This window comes from Poecilia reticulata, linkage group LG5, assembly GCF_000633615.1.
Source record: "Poecilia reticulata strain Guanapo linkage group LG5, Guppy_female_1.0+MT, whole genome shotgun sequence".
Taxonomy (NCBI): Eukaryota; Metazoa; Chordata; class Actinopteri; order Cyprinodontiformes; family Poeciliidae; genus Poecilia; species Poecilia reticulata.
Window position 1 is genome coordinate 25,491,281 of NC_024335.1, and position 21,909 is coordinate 25,513,189.

At 39.8% G+C, this 21,909-nt stretch overlaps 1 protein-coding gene across 1 annotated transcript; it reads left to right on the forward strand.

Moving 5' to 3' along the window:
• Nucleotides 1-181: 181 nt before the first annotated feature.
• Nucleotides 182-20,476, forward strand: LOC103465333 (SPRY domain-containing protein 3-like). Its single transcript, XM_008410026.2, has 11 exons — nt 182-311; nt 1,675-1,822; nt 1,910-1,985; nt 4,430-4,554; nt 4,921-5,053; nt 5,134-5,322; nt 11,677-11,826; nt 15,873-15,930; nt 18,249-18,368; nt 18,442-18,560; nt 18,652-20,476. Exons 2-11 carry the CDS (start codon nt 1,695-1,697, stop codon nt 18,784-18,786), a joined length of 1,233 nt encoding a protein of 410 aa, XP_008408248.1. The 5' UTR covers nt 182-311; nt 1,675-1,694; the 3' UTR covers nt 18,787-20,476.
• Nucleotides 20,477-21,909: the final 1,433 nt, after the last annotated feature.

Below are 21,909 nucleotides of genomic sequence, written 5' to 3' on the forward strand. Positions count from 1 at the left end.
TTATAAAGTATAAATTTAAAATAAAATAAGCACGTTCATAAATAAAACAAGTAAGAAACAAAACAAAATGAAATGGATCAAAATAAGCACATAAAATTTTAAAAGAAAAATATATATACGTTTTTAGAAAATGAGTAAAACACATTATAAACTACTGCGCTTTGGCACTGCGCGGGTTAAAAATTCCTCACATTTGATTGGTTGAAGAGGCGGGACTTCCGGGAGAGCAGGTTGGACATAAAGTGACAGACTTCACCTCCTGAAATTAAGAAGAAAAACCCGACGGACGACGCGTTACAAGTTATAAAACAGTAAGAAACCAGCGTAAGATTAAGAGTCTTTGAATAGCATCGGCGTGACGTGGGGTAAACTGCTGTTTTCGTTTCATAATCAGCCCCACGGCGCGGTAATGTTTTAACGCTGGAAACAGCTAGCCGGCCAACAGTCCTCCTGCGTGTACTTTACGAGGCTGCGTTTAGGGGCGGCTCGTAATTTCATGGTTTGGGACGTATTCATACACCATCATTAAAACTGAGCATCTCCGGTATTAATTTACTTTTTCAGAACACACGACCTATTAAGTCCAGGTAATTAATCGCTTTTAACTGATATTAGACGTCAGTTTAGCCATAAAGGACTCATGGTTTCCAAATCATTGTTCCTCTTTAAAGGAAACATACAGAGTTCAGTTTTAGGTAAATGAGGGTGACGTAGCAGGTAGGATGATACTGCTCGTTTATTTGTCGGTAGAAAGACAAATCAATTCATTTTACTCAGAAGATAGTAATTATTCTACCACTGGCAATGTAGTAAAGTTTGTAGACAACGATACCCGGTGATGTTATGATATACGGTTCATTAAAATAGTAATGAAAAAAAGATATATGATGATACATTCTGGATACGTTTTATGTAGATTTACAAAACTGTGCCATAAACTTTTTAATAAAAAGCTGCTCTTTAGTTTACAGAAAAGCCAGGCACAGATTCACCGGATAAAAATAAAAAAAGTTAACTGCAATTTGCAATTACTTGAATATTTTATGCTGAGCTTTAATATACCATTCATAGCTGTATTTGTGTTTTTAGATTTTCTGAACCGAAGTCCTGAGTTTGGTTAGGAAACTTCCTTTTTGTGAAACGGTACATTTTTACAAGTGCTTCTAAGCCTCTAAAGACCTGAGGAAAAGGGCTGAGACCATCTCACGGTTAAAACTGTTTGGGTCTTATGTTTATGCCCATTGGCAGCTGAGTCTACGTCCAGGCCTGTACTTGTCTCTGGAATATGGGATTAAATGGAAAATCTCAAACTTCTCAAAGGGAAGGGTTTGGCCTAAGGATCAAATCCATAAACATGTTGTTGTTAAGCAACAGTGGTGATCGTCTTGTGGTCAACATTGGGTGGGAAAGAGTGTTGTCTGGTTGGTTACAGGACAACGTTTTAGTTCAACGGAAGTTTTATTTCAACGGAAAACTGTATTAAGTTAAACAAAACAATTATGCACATAAAACTACTTAAAGTACCACTAAGACATCTCTGTTTAAACCCCACAACTTGATTCTTTTGTCAGATTTTTTTTTTTCACCTTCCACCTTTCATGTCTTTGTGTCTTTTCTGAACATTAATGTTTTAAACCTCGACTGCATCCGGTGTCTGTTTTTTTTCTGCCTCAGGCTGGGGATGATTTTCAGACATGGACGACATAAACCTTCATTATCGCTTTCTGAACTGGAGGAGACGAATTCGAGAAATTCGTGATGTGCGAGCGGTGCGTTACCGGGATCGGTGGAGGAATATGTTCAGAGACGGCGACATGCTCAGGTAATAGAGATGGGCAAACTAAAAGTGAAAAAGCTGCATGCTCTCAGCTGAAGTAATAACTCTGTCTTGTTCCTGACGCGTCTGTAGGTATCATGGGGATTCGGACGAGGTCGGCTGTTTTGTGTCGGGCAGACCCTTGTCAAAAAAGAGGCGCTATTTTGAAGTAAGAGCTGATGGTTCCTTCTTTTTGTATTGTTCTTTTCACACAGGAGCTCCCTATTTTCTCTGGTTCTTGTTGTAAGACAGGATGCATGTTTCTGTTAATGTGAAAGCAGCAGCTTTAGTGTTACTCACCATGTGATACACAGTCCTGGGGAAATAAAAGTACACCCTCATTCAGTTTTAGAGTTTTACTCAGCTATTGCATGGTGCAATTCATTGAGAGTCTACCAGGGTCTTGCCTCAGGTGTACAAAGAAATACAAGCTATGCCAGACTGTCATTATTTATCATAGACGAACCCAAAATTAGTCAATACCTTTTAGCAAGAATGAGTCAAAGGAGATACTGAAAGCATGCCTATCAGTCTCTGACATCTTTATAGAGGAATTCTGACCCACTATTTATTACAACATCTCTTCATGTTGTCTATGTACTGCTCTCTTAATGTCCTGCCATCGCATTTTAGTCAGGTTGAGAGCTCTGCTTTATTAATTCATCACAACAACTTGATTTTGTCCTTTTCTGTTGTGGATTTACTGCTGTGTTCGGGTTCATTGTCTTGTTCCATGATGCTCAGCTGCTGCACAGATTGACTCTAGAATAGTTTCCTATAAAGAAGTTTATGATGGACTCGATGACACCAAAAGGTGTGCTGGTACCGTAGCTGCAGAATGAGCCTGAATCATCAGCCCTGCACCGCAGTTCATGATAGCTGATGAGATGTTTGTGTCGATATGCTGTTTGGTTTCCCAAAACAAGTCTTATAGGCAGAGTATTGTGTAAAATGTACTTTTTGTGAGCTTTATGTTACAATATGATGTCGTTCCCTCATCTAAGTCAGACCTGGAGTTTTCCTTTGATTATTTCATTCATCTTTGAGAAATTCTTTTATTCTCCCTCTGTTCTCTGTTCTGGAGCTGATTGTGTAAAGAAAGATGAATCAACTCAGGAAGTTTTCTTGAATCAGAGGCTTCTTCCAACCTGCTGCAATACTGACCACTGCAGGAGATCCTTCCTACTCTCAGCTATAAGTATTTAAAATAAAATGGATATTGCTACTTTATTTTGGGATTGAAATAGAATAGAATTGAATTAACTCGATATTAGTTGTAAATATGCATATATTTAAGCCAAATTATATAATTTTAACCTTGTGTAAGTTGAGTAAAATCCTCAGTAAACTCAAAATTTTGCCTCTATTTCAATACTCTTTAAAGATATGCATCATAAATCCACAGTGGAAAAAGAACGGTTCAGCTGCATCATTAAAAGCACCAAAATGACGACATTGATATTTGTGGTGAATGTGGGAAATCTTTTGAGCAGAACTGTATTTCCTGCTGCAGAGGAAACATTCAAAATAAATGTGTAAAACCACTCCACAGTTCTTTACAAGTAGAAACGCAGCAGACTCATTACTCGGATAGCTGTAGTTATTTGGTAATTTAAACCGTTGTCAAAGGAACTGTTTGTATGTCTGTAAATCCACATTGCGTAACGTTTTGTGGTGTTGAATTTGCACTAAAAGACCTTAAACTACACCTGCTTGCTCTGAAGAATGCCAAACTTTAATTATGATATCAATCGGCTCAAATCCTAACATTTAACCAATATCCAGAAAATCCCAAATAATCTGTGTCTCACAGATTATTAAAAAATCAGACCTTACAGTTGCATAAAGATAAGCTTGAGCTGTAATTTTTTGACCTTTGGGTGCTTATGACTCAGTTGTCTTTAGCCGTCACTGTGGTTTCTGAGCGTTTGCTCATTTCTTTGTGATCTAGATACTGTACATGACAAGCAAATAAGGACAGTGAGTGTTTCTGAGTTCGCCGTGCTCTGACTTGCCTTACAGTTACATCCTGGCTGGTTTAATGTGCGGTAACGTTCTCACCCCCAAAACTTACTGGCGGCTCATTCTTCTGACTCAGCTGTTCTCAGGAAGAGAAAGAAAACCGTAGATATGTGGCAGTAAGTGAAAAGTTTACCGATTTGATGTCTGATGTGGGGGGTTTCTCTGCGGGTTACAGGGAAACGCAGGCTTATTACTTTTTACGCCCATTGAACCAGTGGTGAAATGAGGTCATGGGAAACAATTTGAAAGTTTCCTCTTCCTCGTCTCCGTGGATTGTGCTATAAATGTGCCCCATCGGGCGCCCTGAGGCTGATGTCATGTGGTCACTATGTAGTTGTGACAGCAGTTGTAAACGCTTGACTTAGAAATGTAATCAAGCAAAAACAGAACAAACTCATCGCAAAATAAAATCTAATCGACTTTGTCATGAAAAACTAGAGGCAGTAAATCTCCTCTCAGCTTCTCGTTTTCTAACATTCCTGTGTTTGTCCCAACATACCAGACATAAACGTGCATTCCCACCCAGAGGGCTTCTTCTTCGGCTCTTGGCATGTGTTTATCTTGCAATAATGGAGTCCTTGTTCTTTCCAGGTGACTGTCAATGATACAGGAGTGAGGGGGATGATCGCTGTCGGTTTGGTGCCTCAGTCCCACAAGCTGGATCATCAGCCTGGCTGGCTCCCAAACTCTGTAGCTTTTCATGCTGATGATGGCAAGTAGGTCATGATGATTTGTTTTAATCTTTACAGTGTATTGTAAGGTTGCAGATAAGTTCATCTCTGGCTCAGTTCAAGCCTTGCTAACTCTTCCATATTTTGTGAAACTACAGTTAGAAGTGTCTTTGTATTTTGTTGGTATTTTATGTGACAGATTATGTTGCTTCTTTTGTTTTTTTACTTAAGAATCTCAAGTGTGGTGTGATTTGTGATTTTGAAGTGCTACTAATTCATTCCTTACATTAGCATTTCTGTTAGCATTGAGTCTGTAATTTGATCTCAGTATAAATCCAGCCAGTCTGGGAAGTAGCATACAGTATACTGTAAATTATATATAGTATAATATTCCCTGTCTCTTCCCTGCAGGCTCTATAATGGCAGCACAGTAGGACAGCAGTTTGGTGCCAAATGCTGCAGAGGTGACAAAATTGGTTGTGGAATATCGTTCGACTCCGATGACGGACAGATAACAGTGTTTTTTACCAAGAACGGCGAAGAAGTAAGTGTCCTGTTTTTCACATACAAACCCCTATTTGGCGCTCGTCTAAACATTTTCCGGCTCTCCAAACGTTCGCTCAGATCGGCAGCGTTGAGATCCCAGCGTCTCCTGAAGATCTCTACCCTGCAGTGGGGATGCACTCGCTGGGGGAGGAAGTGGTTTTGGACCTGAATGCTGACTGGAGGGCAGAGGAGGATGATGGACAGATGATAGTTGATAGTCATGAAGAGGACTGGAGCCGTCTCCATGACGTCAAAGTGACGGGCACGGTAAGTCATTCAGAGGGTTTGTCATTCCTGAGGGAAATGTGCAAAAATTTCTTTGCGTGAGTCACTTCAGGCAGCGTCAGCTGTGATTAGCATCTGAAAGTTGGACGTTTAAAAACTGTGAGGTGGAATTAGGAGAAGATGAGCTGCAAAAGCCTCCTCTTGAGGTTTCTATGTGAGAAAATTTGCATTTAGATGGGGCTGGGATTCTTCTTCATTCTGTCGATGAGAGTTTTTAGTGGGTGCTGGTAGCACATTTACTGAAAAGAAAAAAGCAGTATGATAAATTGTCTGAATAAATAATGCAAGTGCTGTGTTAAATGGGTGAAGTTAATTAAATATGCCCGTTCTCTAGCTTTAGCAAAGAAAACCTCACACCTAGAAACACTTACCAAGTCTCCCTCTGAATATTTTGGCAGGTTTTTTTTCCCCCCAAAAAACCCAAACTACTTAAGAAATGTATCAAAAAACAAAACGGAACGTTCTGTGCCTTGCAAAAGTAGCTATTATTCCTGAACTTTTCCACATTTTGTCACATTGCTTCTGCAACCGTCGATGTATTGGGATTTAATCTGTTAGACCAACACAGGGTAGCGTTTTTACGAAGTGAAAGGAAAATTATGCAGTTTCATTTTTAGTTTTTACAAATAAAAATCTGAAAACTGATCTACATTCTATTCAGTCCTTTAGCTTAGCTCATCAGCAGCTCAAGCTCAGTCAGATTTGATGGTGGATTGTCTGAACGGCAGCTTTCATGGCTTAATGCAGATTCTGTCAGATTTAGATCTAGACTTTGACCAGGTTGTTCTAATACATCAATAAGCTGGATTCTAAACCACCCCATTGATTTATGTTCAGGGTTGTTGTCTCCCTGGAAAATGAGGCTCTGCTCCAGTCTTAAGTCGTTTGGTTTTAATGACAGGTTTTCTCCCAGGATTTTCTTGTATTCAGCACTACCCACCTTCCCAGAAGAGAACGAGTCTCTACCAAATGATAGAGCCTGCACCATGTTTCACTGTGAAACTCTTTAGGGTGATGGATTTCCTCCATGAAGAGTGTTTGTATTTTGGCCAGAAAGTTGAGTTTTGGTCTAATCTAATCAGAGCACCTTCTTCCACAGGTTTGCTCTGTCCGCTACACGGCTTGTGTTGAATTTAAAACACTGACTTCTTGAAAGTTTTATTTCTATGACTTTTTCCCCCCCTTAATTTTTCCATAAAACCCAGATTTGTGGAGTGCATAACTAGTAGGTGTCCTTTCACCTGATGTGTTTATTTCCGCAGCTTCCTCAGGGTTACCATGATCTTTTAGCTGCTTCTCAGAATAATGTCGTCCTTGTTGAGTTTTGCAACCTAAATGTGATTCAAACTTGTCCTCAACTGTTTCCATGAAGGATCTGCTGTGTTGTTTGGTTTTTGTGAAGCTGTAACAGTTTAGATAAATAGTCAGGCTTTTGTTTGTGTTGGTCTGTCACATAAAATACCTATAAAGTCAAATTATATGAATATTATTGTCAGTCACTGTAGCTATAAATAGAAGAAAGAGAGGCAGAGATGCAACATATGACACAAAAAGTTGCTCAGATGTACTTCTGCTTATCCTGAGTCATTTTGTCTCCACTTGCCCTGTGGAGCATCAGGCTTGCGCCATCTAGACGCTGCAGCACACAGGCAGCACTCTGTTTATTCTGAGTTTGCAGATCGTTTAGAAAGCAAATCGGCCTCTACGTCAGCTGAATGTCCCCGATCCAATTGACAGGTGTAGTCGTCTCTACACCTCGACTAAACGGATCATATCAGTGTTACAGAGTTGCTTAAACTTCAGGGAGTAAGGCTTCCCTTGCATATTGTTGGGAAAGCTGTTATTTATACTGTGAGCTTTAGATTTCAATAGTTATTATCTACACAAAGTGTATCTGTTTCTGTTCTTCCACCAAACCTTTCTCCCCTGAATGGGAGCCGACCATAGCTGTCTAATGTAGTTAAATCACAGATTAGACCAAGAAGTGCGAATCATGCAGCCATAATTACTGGACAGTCACTTTCATAATGTGTGTAGATACTAAATTAATGTGAATGTTTATAAAGCTACAACCTGTTGTGGTTAAGATTTATTGAGATATAAAAAAATCTACACAAATGATTTATGTATCTGACCTGGTGACCCACACTGACTGTGTTTAAAGTAATCTAGATTACTGTTCATTTTTCACTTTGTCTGACATTTAGAAAATCAATGGAGGAAAAATATTAATTCTGGAAGTTGAGAACTGCAGTATTTTATGTAATGCCACTCATCCTTTGTATCACTGGCTTTATCGTGTGATCTCTCATTTCCCAGCATCTTGTTGCTGCTCTGCAGTTCAGAGAGGAGAAGGGACAGAAGCAGTGGTAACTGGGCTTCTCCGTAGCGATTGCTGCATCCTGGGAATAGCACAGCGGAGCTGGATTCAGTGTAAATTAGGGTCTACTTTTATAGGAAAACTGTCGTTGGGAGAGAGCAAATGGGTGAAGGGGCGTGAGCGCCTCGTACACGAGGGTAATTGACTGCGCTAAAACCCTCCTCTTTGCTCTGGATGTTTCTAATGCGACACTATATTTGTGCAGACGGTACTGGGAGAGGGAAGGTTTTTTTCTCACAGATCATCTCATATTGTATCGTCAGGACAGAGATAGTTCAAACAAATATGCAAAAAGAGATATTTTTTACAAAATTTACCTTTAATGTAATAAAATAAAAATGGTGCTAGTTAACTGACTAAAACAGTTCTTTCTTTCTTTCTTTCTTTCTTTCTTTCTTTCTTTCTTTCTTTCTTTCTTTCTTTCTTTCTTTCTTTCTTTCTTTCTTTCTTTCTTTCTTNTTCTTTCTTTCTTTCTTTCTTTCTTTCTTTCTTTCTTTCTTTCTTTCTTTCTTTCTTTCTTTCTTTCTTTCTTTCTTTCTTTCTTTCTTTCTTACTGAAGCTTGAATAGAACAACTTTTAATTGTAAAACTTAACATGAAGGCTCTTATTTGACCGTGATGCAGGCCTCATGCTGGGGGTTTTGTCATTCACTGTACAAACTATCATATATAAACAGTCTACTGAACAAACTCTGCTTGCTCAGCATGATGAATAAACCATCGACGTTGTTTTATCTCAGAGCCAGAGTGGCGTGTCTTTAGTTCAGCTGCAACAGAAAGTGAATGGTTTGGCTGTGAACTACGCCGACACGCTGTGCATCTCCGTCTCTCCTGGGATTTTTAGCCTGGCTTGTCCCGGCACATTCAGCAGCTTTTGATGTTGAGTCTGGAAGTGACAACCTGACGGATTAAAGCAGCAGACGTGAGCTTTAGTGTTAGCAGGTGGCGCAACCCAAACCCAATCTATTGATGACCCAAACGCACTCACATGTGTCGGGAAACGTTAATACTTATTTTCCACCTCGACATTAACAGTGCTCCACACCTGAGAGGTGTTTAAAACTATTTGGCAATAGTTTATGAGATGATCTTAGTTTTTTCTTCATTGTGTTCTACTTAGATGGCTTAAAATAATCTTACCTTATCTCCCATTTTCACAAATAAAAACTGTCGTCATGCTGGTGCAAAAAACTGCAGGTTTACACAAGCAGGAGATTATAAACTCCTGCTTTTCTTTTACATTACAAACTTGAGGTGCCAGACCTTCAGCCAATGCAGTCATTAAATTACCTTTTAAAGCTTTAGAGTGTCTTTATGATTTCTATGATTTGCAGAGGAAATGAAAGGTGGCTTTAGCTCCAGCTGGTCAGAAATGGACATGAACTACATCGTTGGTGTAACAGTAAGATTAATTTGGGTCTATTAAGGCTTTATTGAAATAGTTCTCTTTTTCAGAGTGGACTGATGATAGGAAATAAAACTTAAATGAATTTCAGAAAAAGAGTGCATTTTAAATTCAGTTAACTTCTAATATAATTTCACAGGTTGAATATTCCCAGCCTTTCATTTCAATAAACTAGTTTACATCCTCTGCAGTTTATATTTTCTCTTAACTTTAAACCCCCATAAGTTAAAAAAACAAAACAATATTTAAACCAACTCGGGCTGCATTTTACAGGCTTTTAAGGAGTTTACATTCAGATACATTAAATCCTGCAATGATTGTGGAAATGTTTAATTAAAAGAATCACTAATTTTTGTTATCAATGTCTCCATTGAGAGGGAGAAAGAAAGAGACACTCTGATCAAAATAATTTGACTGCTAAATTTTTTTTTTCAAATGCAGGTTTAAGTGTTCACAGCTGCCCAGAGTTGTTGATTAATACCTAATGTTTAATAACGGAGCTGCAGCTGGAGCATGTGTGTGTAGTTATCCTTCCTACGAGACAGATCTATGGATTTTAATAACCATAGAAATTATTTTAAATCAGCTCCAGATCTAAGCAGCCATGAAACTGTCATAGATTATGTTTTTGTGTGCCGACTGATCCCAATCAAAGCCCTACTTTTTCTCAGAGTTGGGAGTTGAGCTCAGTAGAGTATGATTAAAATCAACTTTACTTGTACATTTTTCACACATTTTTCACAGAGATTATTGCTGCATTAGTGGGATTTCGTAGTTTTTCTCATTTTGTGGACTCTCCTGTTGCAGGGGGCAGAGAACCCCAGATCACAGCAGCACTCCTGCACGAGGAGAAGCAATTCAGAGTCAGGGGATCTAATCAATATCAATGGCCTGATATCGTGTAAATAAATGCACACAAAAAATGGCCTAGTTAGATTAAAAAGTTTTTGGAAAGTTAATTCATGGATAAAGAAGCAGTCCCACTGCATTTTGACTTTAACTAACCAAATTTCTTATCTCTAATTTCACAGATGATTGATACTTTGGCTTTAACAAATCCCCAACCTCAAACTGGCCAATCACATAATTAGGTTTTAAAAGCTAAGAAAACGACTGCTGTGTACGGTGGTGGTAGCATCATGCTGTGTGTCCGGTTTGCTGCTTTCAAAACTGTAGCATCACACCAGGTGGGGATTTCAAACCAATCCAAACTGATTTCCATACAGATAAACGGTTTAACACTAAAGGGTTAGTTTGGACTTACTGTGACATTATCGTCTATAATTGCTCTCCCATCTGGAGAATTGAGTTCATTTTCACAGGCTGATGGAAGCTAGCTAGCTGGACTTATGTATGCTGAATCAATCTGCCTCACCAGGTAAATGTGACTCCGCCTGAATATTTATCAAACAGGTATAAAACCTATTTGCTGCTGCTGCACAACTAAGGCAGAAAGCCAATAGATCTGGCAGGTTGATGCAGCCGGACGACTCAAACCATGAAGCTTAGAAACACGAAGGCAGCTCAGCTAGAAGAGCTGCAGATGTGCCTAACTGTTTACATCTGAATAAAACGCAGAGCTTTATGCAGCTGTTATGAATGCTTTCATTTTGATTGCTAAGGTCAGCTAAAGCAGGAAGTGTATGTCTGACTAGCTGCTAGCTTTCACTTTTCTTGAGAATTTATTTAATTTCCAACAAGTTCAGGAGAAGATGACATCTTTCTGCTGCATATAAGGGAACTATTTTGCTTAAATTCAGAGGAAAAGGAAGCAGAGCATCTATTTCTAGCGGTAAAAGTCAGTTACTTTGGACAGAAGACTGAAACTAAAATTACTTAAAGGGACAGTGTTGTGTAAAATTTCGCTGCTTTAAGTTTTATTCTCATCAAAAATATACCTGGAGTGTTGTCTTGAGTCTTTCATGCAGGTTTGAGGAAACCCTTTAATCTCCATGGCAACCATTCAGCTGTGCAGAAAGCCTGGGTGGACATAGCTCCACCTCCTAGGCTCAGCTTCTCCTCGGAGCTGCAGTTTACAAGTTTCAAAGCTTCCGCGTTAAAAAGCAGTCCTCTCTCTGACTCCCCAACTCTGCTCCTTCAGACCAGCCAGCAGAAATTAGCAAACACCTGGTGGAACCGAGCATCTGCTGAGTTCATTGTATGAGCTACTTCTCAGTGTAATGCTAGTAAAAATGTTGTTAAAGGGTTAATAGAGGAGTGATGTTGTGATGACTTCCTGAAGGAGGCGTTTCAGAAAGAGCAGGACTTATAAAGAGACAAAGACCTAATTTCTTAAAATTACCAAGTAACATTTCTTTAAAGTTATATTTGATATATAAAGCATTTTTAATAACAACTGAATGTAGCACACTTGTTTGTTTGTGCTATAAAATGACGCTGTCCATGGAGAATACCCAACACTGCCCTTTAAAAGGCTCATTTCTCTCTCAAAATTAAAATAAAAATCATATTGATCTCTGTGCAACATTTTAAAATTATTGATTTGATGTCAGCCAGTGATTTCGGGGCCGTTTTTCTTCTCACACCCACAGCTGCTGGAGTACATGGGGAAAGGGAAGGGCATCATGGACGTGGGCCTGGCTCAGGCTCGGCGACCTCTCAACCCTCGCTTCCACTACTACGAGCTGGAGATCACAGACGCTGGAGAGAAGTGTTACATCGCCCTGGGTCTGGCACGCAGGGTGAGCGCCGCCTTACATCAATCCAGACATTAATTCGCTTCACGCGCTCAGTGTTTTATTAAACGCTCCTCTTCCCTCCTCAAACACCTCGCCATCCGTCTCCCTCGTATGTACTTTTGCTCTCAGTATTTCCAGTGCGAGTGATGGATGGCCGTTAGAGGAAAAGCTAACAACTGAATAAATATTGTCTCATTTCGCCTCCATGTCCGGTTTTCCATCAAAAGTTGTTTCTTCCATTTACACGCTAATCCACTATGGAGGGATTACAGTTCAAAATGGCATAGAGATAAGATCTGATTATTTATTTTATTTTTTTTCTAGAAATATTTATTCCTTCTGTAGATAGGAATGAAGTCTGGTACGTAAAGTCTTACTTAATTCTTCCCCTCATAAAAAGGTAATAAGTGATATATATTTTGGAAATAAGCCTTGTTGAATGTTTGCCGTCATTCGCCTCAAGTGAAATCATCGCGAACACTGAGCACATCCTGTTTTAATATAAATAAAACGCTGCAGTAATTGCTGAGGGCGCACTTATCATGTCGTTTGTGTGTGTGTATTCGAAGGATATGGAATGCGATGTCGTTGCAAGCTTTCGCTTGCTGCTCTCGACTGTTTGCCTCTAATTGATTGAGCATCAGTCATCGGAGTCGCAGCGCTGCTTTGCCAGCTGCGATAGCACCCACAGCCCAGGAGATGATGAATTATTGCTGCTGACGCTAAGATTGCCCCGTCTGCGCTGTTCTGACTTACTCTGTGTGGGCTTGTTATACCCTCAAGTCAGATGGGGCAGAGAATAGCGCTCTGTCATTTGGTTGATTATTTTCCTGGAATTGTTTTTCTTGCCGTGTCTGCGGTTAGTTGAGGAATTATAAATCCATCAGAGGGTCATTCCTCACATCTTCTCCTGTAAGGGCATCAGGCTGCTGATGGGAAGCATTACCTCCTGCTGCAAAAATCAAAACATCTTCTTCACAATCATCGTAACCCGAGCTTGGCGAGCTTATTAGTCGCCCAGAGGTTAAGTACGCTGGATAAATGAGCGATTGTTTATTGTGGATTCCTTTTCCGTTTTCTTCCGTAAGGGAAAAGTGTCAATGGGTCTGTTGTGTTTGTGTTGGCTTACTTTATGTTTCTTTCCTTCCAGCACTCTCAATTTGCTCTGTTCCCAATTTATGCCCTCCATTTTTTTTTTTTACCAAGCCACCATTATTACCGCCTCTGTTGTCACATTCTTTTAGCTTCTACCTGTAAACAAACCATTTCATGTACATATTCATGGCAGGGAAAACATTACAGATTCCTTTGGTTCAAATAAATGTCTTCAGCTCATCAAAAAAAAAAAAAGTCAGATATTGACGGTGGAGCAGAGGAGTGTCACCTCTGGGAAGCTTTGTGGTGACAGAGAAAAGGTTTTGGTATTTGGCTAACTTAGGCTAGGTGCTCACAGCAGTCAAATTCGACCGATATCTGACTTTTTTATCGCAGTCTGAACAGCCCGGTTCCCATTTTTACCCCTCCAAAAACATCCAATCTGTGGTGCTAAATCGTATACATATGATTGTTTTCAAACCGTCTGCAGTCAGAACAGTCATGTCGCACTTTATCCAACTTGTATGTCATTGATGCAAGACATGCATCATAATTCTGCACCAGAAAAAGCCAGACGCAGTAAGTCCAGGCAAAAAATTGTTAAAAATTAAAATTAAACTTATGAAAGAAGCCAATGTCACTGAAGCTCTTTACATCACAATCCATCCACTCCTGGTTCTGATTAAACATCCAAACAGGCTTCTCTTCAGACATTATTGTTGTAATTAGCTGTGATTTATTTTTCTTAATGTTTGTGGTGTTGATTATGTGACAAATACTATCGGCTCGTGTTGCTGATTAACTTTAAAACGCCTCTATCAATTATTACTGTATTTTTCGGACTGTAAACTGCTACTTTTTTCCTATGCTTTGAACCATGCGGCTTGTAGCCCGGCGCGGCTTTTCTGTGGATTTTTCTTCAACCACCAGGGGGAGCTTTAGCAGGAAGTGAATCATTGGAAGTCAAAATTGGAAATCAAAGATGAAAGTGCTAAGTTTCATTTAGAACAAACACATGCTAGCAGCAGGCACGACGGAGAAATTTATTCAAACTCATATGATGCAGCGTTTAAGTTGAAGGTTATCAATCTGGCAGTACAGGAGGGAAATAGAGACGCTACAGGTAAACTCGCCGTGAACGAAACCATGGTTCGACTTTAGAGACGTAGGGCTACGTCCTTAATAGCAGATTTATTAGGATGCAGGTCCTTATGGAAAACCGAGAGCGGTGGAGATGCCAGTGGTTTATAGCCCGGTGCGGCTTATATATGTACGTTTCCAGTTTTTTTGGTTATGTTTTTTTTTTTTTTTTTTTTTCCCCAAAACATTTGTAGGTGCAGCTTATAGTATGGTGCACTCTATAGTCCAGAAAATACGGTACCTCCAATGCACTTCTGTGTGACGTCGGTGTTCTTCGTCTGCGCACGCGGGTTGCTTTAACATTGTAAACAGTTCACACTGACGTCTGTTTAAGCGGTCGCGTTATCTGCTGATTGTCCCCCGTTCCTTTACGTTGATCCATTTTAAATGAAGTTTGTTTCTGAATATGAACCTCGACTTCAAGAACTAATCAAGAAACCGGCGCAGCTGAGTCGCCTGAACCTGACCAGGCTCTGTTTGTTTTTGCATCGTACGCTGTGCCAAGCTCACTTAACATGTATTTTGAAGTTCCTGCACAAAGAGCTTATTTTTCTTCCTAAGGATTTGATATTGCCTCATCCTCCGCTGATTTTGGTTCTATTTCACAATTTGAACTGGTTTATGACCTCTGATAAAGTCATCCGGATTATCCTTTCTCGTTCTGTCTTTTGTTGTGGTCGTTCCTGCTATCAGATTTAACCAATAAAAATTCAAGCAATGGTCAGACCAGTAAAACACACGTAGGACGCCTGGTTCAACCTGAAAAATCCTTCACAGCTTAGAGGCTACATCTGATGGAAGATGATATAGTTTTTCTAATTGAGCACAAGATTCATGCCGACACTCAAATGGTTTAAGAGCTTACCTTGGTTCATTGAGACCAGTGACGTGCGGTGAGGTTCATAGCTGGTGAGGCACCGACTTAATTATTTACAAATCTAGACCCCCTGTATGTTATTGTTTACGTAAGGAAATTTCGCGCATGCGTACAATGCTGGAGGGCAAAAAGACTATTCTTTAACATGTGATGCTTAGCCGCGCCGCTGCCGCAGAATAATTCTGTTATCTCAAACTTAGACATGTAGATATTATTAATTTTGTGCAAAAGGAGAAACTGTTAAAGTACAACTCAAAACCACGTCTTTCTCTCTCTCTATCAGCGCAGCTACTGTATGGCTAGATCGCTGTTACTGTCTCTTACTCTGCAGTTGTGGAGTCACAATGTCTGGGTTCATGAGCGCCCCCAGCGATGAGGCAGGAGAACTGCCTGCCTCACCTCGAATCTGTTCTCTGCCGTATGATCGCTCCTCAGCACACAAAACACGTTACACACACGGTTAGTGACAATAAAAACACAGTAGATTAAATACATAAGATAAATTATGGAAAATCAGTTCATACGTTAAATGTTTTTAACCATTTTATTGGCGACGTACAGACAAGAGGAGCATGCTCTCATAGTGTGGCAGCCAGTGCAGTTAGCGAGAGGTTGCGCAATCCCAGGTGAGGCTCAGCTCGCTGCTGCCTCACCGGCTTCCAAGCATTTGAATGGGAAAATGTGAAAATTCAGCAATTTTGAAGAAAAAAAAACATCAGATTTGGTTAAATTAAATGGAAAATAGGTACTTTATAGTACAATCCACAGGGTGAAAATATCAGTATAAATGATTTTATTATTATTACATTTTTTTTCCATGATGATAGGTGAGGCACAGCCTCATCTGCCTCCCCTGACCGCAAGTCACTGATTGAGACACTTTTAATGTTTTCTATGGATTTATTTCTAATTAGGTAATTTGTCTTTTGGTTTGCAGGACTATCCAAAGGACAAACATCCAGGTTGGAACAAAGGCTCCATCGCTTACCACGCAGGTGAATCATCTCTGATCTGTCTGTTCATGTTCTATAGATTCAAGACTTAAGAGCAGTTTCAATAGCACTTGGAAAGAAACTCAATACTTGAAACTTCTCACTTCCTGAAAGGTATGAAATCACACAAAAATACTCTTACACAAGATGAGAACAAAAAGTTCTTGGATGCAGAGTTGGGTGTGTTTTGGCGACCGGCTGGATGACAGCACAGGCCGTTGCCTGGATAGCGGCAGGATGGATGTAAACATAACCAGGAGGACATGTGAAAACTAGCTCAGCAGGTTCATTATGACCAGGGTGGGGGCAGCAGGTCAATCATCTCTTTTCCAAGCCTCTGATTGATTCCTGTTTATCCAAACAGACTGACTGTTATTCCTGCTGGTGAGCGTCTGAAGTAAAACGTGGAAGTTGGCTTGGATTTCCAATGACTATTACTTTTTTTTTTGTTCACATTTTGTCGCGTTACAACCAAAAACTGTGACGTATTGCAATAGGATTTTATGTGATCGACACTCAAAGTTGTGCATATTTGCGTTAGTCCAGCTGGGTGTAATTTAATCTCAGGATGAATCCAGCTGTTCCTGACGGGAGCATTGAAGAGCAAACGGCAACAGCAGACAGATCTGCAGCTCAGGCTGTTGACAGCACTGTGATGCTGCGTTCCAGTTGCTCTCTGAACTGGGAAATTCTGACTTTCCAGTCCGAAAAATCGACTGGAAAGTCCTCCGCAGTTGGATTTCCAACTGGGAGCGACTCCGACTACCCCCGTTTACAGCGTTTCAATATGCCCGCTCCTCACACCAACAGCAGGAAGACGCGGTGGAAAAGTGCGTCTAAAATCAGTTTTGCATTTAGTGCCTGCAACTCTAAACTGAACAAACTAAAAGTGGTGAAAAGTAAAGCTTCAAATCACCTTTATGCTACTGGGAACAATGTTTATGGTCGTCACCATGTCGAAATTTCATCTTCCTAAATGGAACGCCGTTAACGCGGGTCTTGCGTCAAACCCAGCTCAGAATTCCCACTTCCTCTGCAACTGGAACTGGGTTAGTCATCGATCCTTAATGTGCTTAGTGGAGGAGTGGCAGGAAGAAAGCCATTGTTTGAAGGAAGCTGAAAGACGTCACAGCAAACATGTGGAAGAAATTTCTCTGGTCTGATGGAGAACGTGGATGTTCCCCAGCTCCTTCCGCTTCATATAAACGAGGCTGGTTTTCTAACGACTACAGTTTACATCTGAGGGTTGAAGATGAAACCACACAGCTTAAAATTTCATCTGGAGTTTGGTCAGATTTTTAAAACTATAATTTTTCCTCCATTTCATTATTCTCCACGTTTCACATGAAACCCGATAAGGTGATGTTTGTTGTTTTAATGTGACAAAATGTTGAGTGTTTCAGGTCATCTTATGTGATAAGATTCACTTATTAAAAGACATTGTATCTTTTTTTTTTCTTCTGCCTTCTGTTGTATGAATATCATAATGAGTTATTTGAAAAAGTGGAACAAAAATCCAACAAATAGCATGTTCAATGGTGACACTACGCAGAAATGTAAAACTAGCAAAAACTTCTTAAAGAAAATGGAGAACATTGCAGATCAGAGTCGGATCTTTGAAGGCGGCATGAAGACGAATGTTGCTCTGGGATTATATTGTCTGGCAGGTTGAATCTTTTCATTTCAGCTAATTGTGTTGCAGGCTCAGGAAATGCCAGTTATTAAGCCCAGTTTCTCTGAATATAGATTAGATCAATAAAAGAGGATGTTTGATAGAGAAATGTGAAAAGTACCTCCATGACGGTGAATCCAGTACTTCTCGTTGTGGATCCTTTAGCTTGAGTTTCTGCATCAATTCTTCACAGCACGAGGTAATTATTGTAATAAACAATAATATTGTTGTTTTGAGGCGGTTTTCAAATAATATATTAACAGCATAATAATGAAGCTCACCCTCTAAAGAACAAAGTTAAACGTTGTAAAGAAAACTGAACACCGGAGCTGGAGGATACTTTAAATATCCAAAATAAAACAACCAAGAACAATAAATGAAATGGATTAGGAAGCCTCTGTAAACAACATTACTCTTCAAAAAATATTAATCATCAGAATAGAAATTGTCGAACTCCTTTTAATTAATCCTGCAATTAATTGCTTAATGCAGCAGGCTTGGCAATCAGTGAAGGATCAGAAAAGGGTCAAGTCAGCCGTCTGTGTAGGAAATTACAAGGCCATAGGGCTTTTGCATCAAAAATAATAATCTCTAACGTGTCATAAAAAGCTGGATTCCAGGTTTTTAACGTCTTCCTCGTTGGTCGCAGACGACGGGAAGCTGTTCCACGGCAGCGGGGTGGGGGACCCGTTCGGGCCGCGCTGCTTCGAAGGCGACATCATGGGCTGCGGCATCATGTTCCCACGAGACTTCAGCGTGGACGGAGGAGGTGAGCGTCCTCGCGTCGTCTCTCTTTTCTCGCTCTCCCATCGGCTCGCTGACGCCGACGGCGCTCTTTTCAGATGACGCAGACGACTTCGACCTGGACGTGGCTTCCAGCGAGGTGCAGAACAACCTGTACGCAAACAACGACGACGAAGAGGAGGACGAGGGGGACGACCCGGAGGGGAGGAAGGTCATGGTGAGATTCTGTCTGAAGGCAGGACTGTAAAAACCCGGACGCCGTTTGGTCGATATTCACCGCTCGTTTTCCCGCTTTTGTGTTGGAACAGGTGTTTTTCACTCGGAACGGGAAGGTGGTGGGGAAAAGGGAAGTGGCCTTGCCGCCAAACGGTTTCTATCCCACGATTGGGATGATGAGCACTGGGGAGAAGGTCAGAGTCGAACTACGTCCCCTCAGCGGGTGACGGAAACCAGGACAATTAAAAACCTTTGGGATGATGGACGATTCTTCCAAATCGTCGCTGCACTTTCACGGCGGAAACATCACTTTACATGCTGACAAAACGCGTCTTAAAGATTCACGAAAGTAAGATCTTTAAGACATCTGTGCCTAAAAGAAACGGCTTTATTACAAAATGTTTTTTGTACTGTAAGAACCTGTTGAAGCAGGCTGAGTTTGGAGGGGAAAAGTTATTCATTTTGACGCACGAGGCTTATTGAGATGCCAAAAAACCCAAAAAGGTCTTGAATAATGAATGTAAAAGTCCAAGTAAAAGAGACCTGAGTTACCAAACAGACCCGCAAAGGCAGTCCTGGTTAAAATGAGTTACTAGATTATGAAATTATTTCTAAACTGCAAATGTGATTTATTTATTCTACAACGATGAGGCAGAAATGGAAAAGCCCTTGAATTTTGGAGGTGTGGTATCATTTCACCACGACTGCGTGCGTTTGCTGCTGTCGACGGTCCAGTACTGACACTCAGTGGTGAGACGGCTCACAGGCAGCAGCCACTCAGTAGAACCAGCTGCTTCACGTTTGGAGGAAGCTGTTTCAGGTAACTATGAGGAAGTAAAAGTGCAATAATAATAATAATTTGTTGAAATCAAAGCTATTTTTATGCTTCTTGTTTGATATCTTGCAATAAGAGAAAGTGGATCTTAAAGCTTTAAAGAGAGTCCTTATTTAATCTGAACCCAACTAAACGAGGCTTATAGGATGAATATTAAAAAAAAATGTAGATTATTTATTTGAGGAAATTAGATCTTGGTTTCCTCACTGACCAGATGATGGAAACATTTTATGCTTCTGAACTAGACCGAAGTTGGACAATATCATGTGTATGATGTTTTTATTTTTTTGTCTTTTCAGAATATACTGAAACGGAAAACAATCGGTAAACAAAACAAAAACACAAAATCTTACCAAGTATTTTTGGTCTAGTTTCTTGTGCAAATATCTAAGTAAGCCTGAAATATGACAAAAATAACTTTAAAGTAGCTTTTCAGAAAGCTAAAGCAGCTAAACATAAATAATTCTGCAATATTGATCAATAAGTTCTGGTCCCGCTTGCAGATTTTTCCACTTATTCCAGTGGATCAGTGTGTTGTTATAAGTGAAATGATCTGCCAGTGGAACCAGCACTTCTTCAGTCCTGGTTCTACTAACTTGCTGAAAAGTTAGTTTTGTCTCATCTCAATTGTTCTAAGGTAATTGGACCAAAAATAACAGGTAAGTTTTTGTGTTTCTTCAGTTGGAAATTCATTTTGAAATGTGTTATTGAGCGTTTCTCTTTCTCTGTCTGTGGACAGTCACCACACAAAGCTGTGTTTACTTTCTGTTTTTTGCTTTTACTTTAAATGTGTTTTTTTTTCTTCTTCTGTTTAGAAACATTTGTGATTCAGGTGAATCTGTATCGTCACATTTCATATTCTACCCTTTACTCTGGCTTTTTTTGAGGGGGGAAATATCAAATTCAGATATTGTTTTTTTGTGAAACATGGGGATTAATTTACATGTACACACATTAAATTAACTTTGTTTTACTCATGAAACAAGAACCATCAGCTGTAATGTGACTTTTAACTGAAAAAAAAAAAAAGTTGCACCCAGTCCTTAGGTTGAGATTCAGTTTCTCATTGCTGACAATCTGAGGAGCGTTTGGCCCAGTCTTCACTTTGAGCTGTGAGATATTTGATTTAAACCAAATATGCCCCACCTGCCCAAAGGTCATTATTCTCTCCAGCTTGTTCCAGTCAAACCTTCATGTTTTTCTTCTGTCGGCCCCCTGGTGGATCTTTGGGACTTCGTTCAGCATCTTGCTGTCGGCTTTCAGGGTGAACTTTGTCGGACAGCCAGACCTGAGAGCTTTGACTGTTTTTGAATATCCTTGACTTGTAGATGATTTTCCATACGTTGGAATGGCTGATATTAATCTCTTTAAATCTCTCAGACTCATAAGCTGCTACTGTCGTCTTTCTGAATGGCCTTCACTCTCACTTCAGCAGCTAGGAGCACTTTAAACAAACCGAGGTCTAAATCTATGTAAAGTGACATTGTTCCAATCATACATGGCTGATGTCATAAGCCTGTGTGATCTTTGGCCATTTCAAGCGAGAATGGATGTGGAGTTTTTTCTTTTAAATTACTTTTTAACAGTTTCAAATTGTCGTCTTTCTTCCTATATGTTGGAAAAACAATCTTTTCCATGACTGTAAGCTAAGGAAAAATACTAAACTGAGACAGATAACTAAAAGATTTTTTAAAAATGTGTACTTTCTATGTTTTTTAATTTCATGTGGAAAACTACAACGAGGAATTTGGTTATTTGACTTTTCCACGTGGAGATTTGAAAAACTTGTCTTTTTCTCCCCACCACTTAATCAAAATTTTGATGTAAATTTTAAATGTGTACTTTGAAATTGAAGCCATACTTGTTCTCAGGTATATTTGATAATCAAAAACGTGTTCTTAAGTTTCTTCAGATTTTTTTTCTCTCCTTTTTCTGTGATTTTATTTATTTTTTTGCTCTGTGTCAAATTTGCTCGTTTTTGTTTTTTTGCCAAAATTGTTCTACATATTCTGGTCACCTTTATTATCATTATTATTATTATTTTATTTTATTTTTTTACCTCTTAGCAAAGACAAAGATTCATCTTTCTGTATGGCTGCAGAGTTAAAGGTCTGTTGAGAAAACGTTCTGACAGCTACCTGTAGACTTCTGAAGGAATATGTTCTTCAAGTCTTTTAGTCGGTAACGACTACATTTAAAGGGCTCACCTGTCTTTTTTTCTATCGCCAGTACTGTTCTTTTAGCGACAGTTCCCTGTTAAGCTGAACCTTTGAAATAAAAACCTATACATTTGTCTTAACATGAGACCTAATGAGCAGATTGTCCTGCGTGAAATGTTGAACCTTTATGAAATGATCTGCCACAGAAAGAGGATTTGTGTTAAAACTCGATCGATGCAGACAGTAAAAGGTCTGATTTCGACCTTTGCTGGATATATTTAATCGAGGCTGAGCGAGTTGTTCTCTTCGTTTCGAAGCTGAGTTGCTGCTATTTATGTGCTGAAAATGCTTGGTGT

What these genes read in the sequence shown, in the direction of transcription:
- LOC103465333 (XM_008410026.2), top strand. Translation starts at nt 1,695, where the DNA reads ATGGACGACATAAACCTTCATTATCGCTTTCTGAACTGGAGGAGACGA. An exon ending in CTCCATCGCTTACCACGCAG is followed by an intron (nt 15,931 to 18,248) that starts GTGAATCATCTC and finishes CGTTGGTCGCAG; the next exon opens with ACGACGGGAAGCTGTTCCAC. An exon ending in CTTCAGCGTGGACGGAGGAG is followed by an intron (nt 18,369 to 18,441) that starts GTGAGCGTCCTC and finishes CGCTCTTTTCAG; the next exon opens with ATGACGCAGACGACTTCGAC.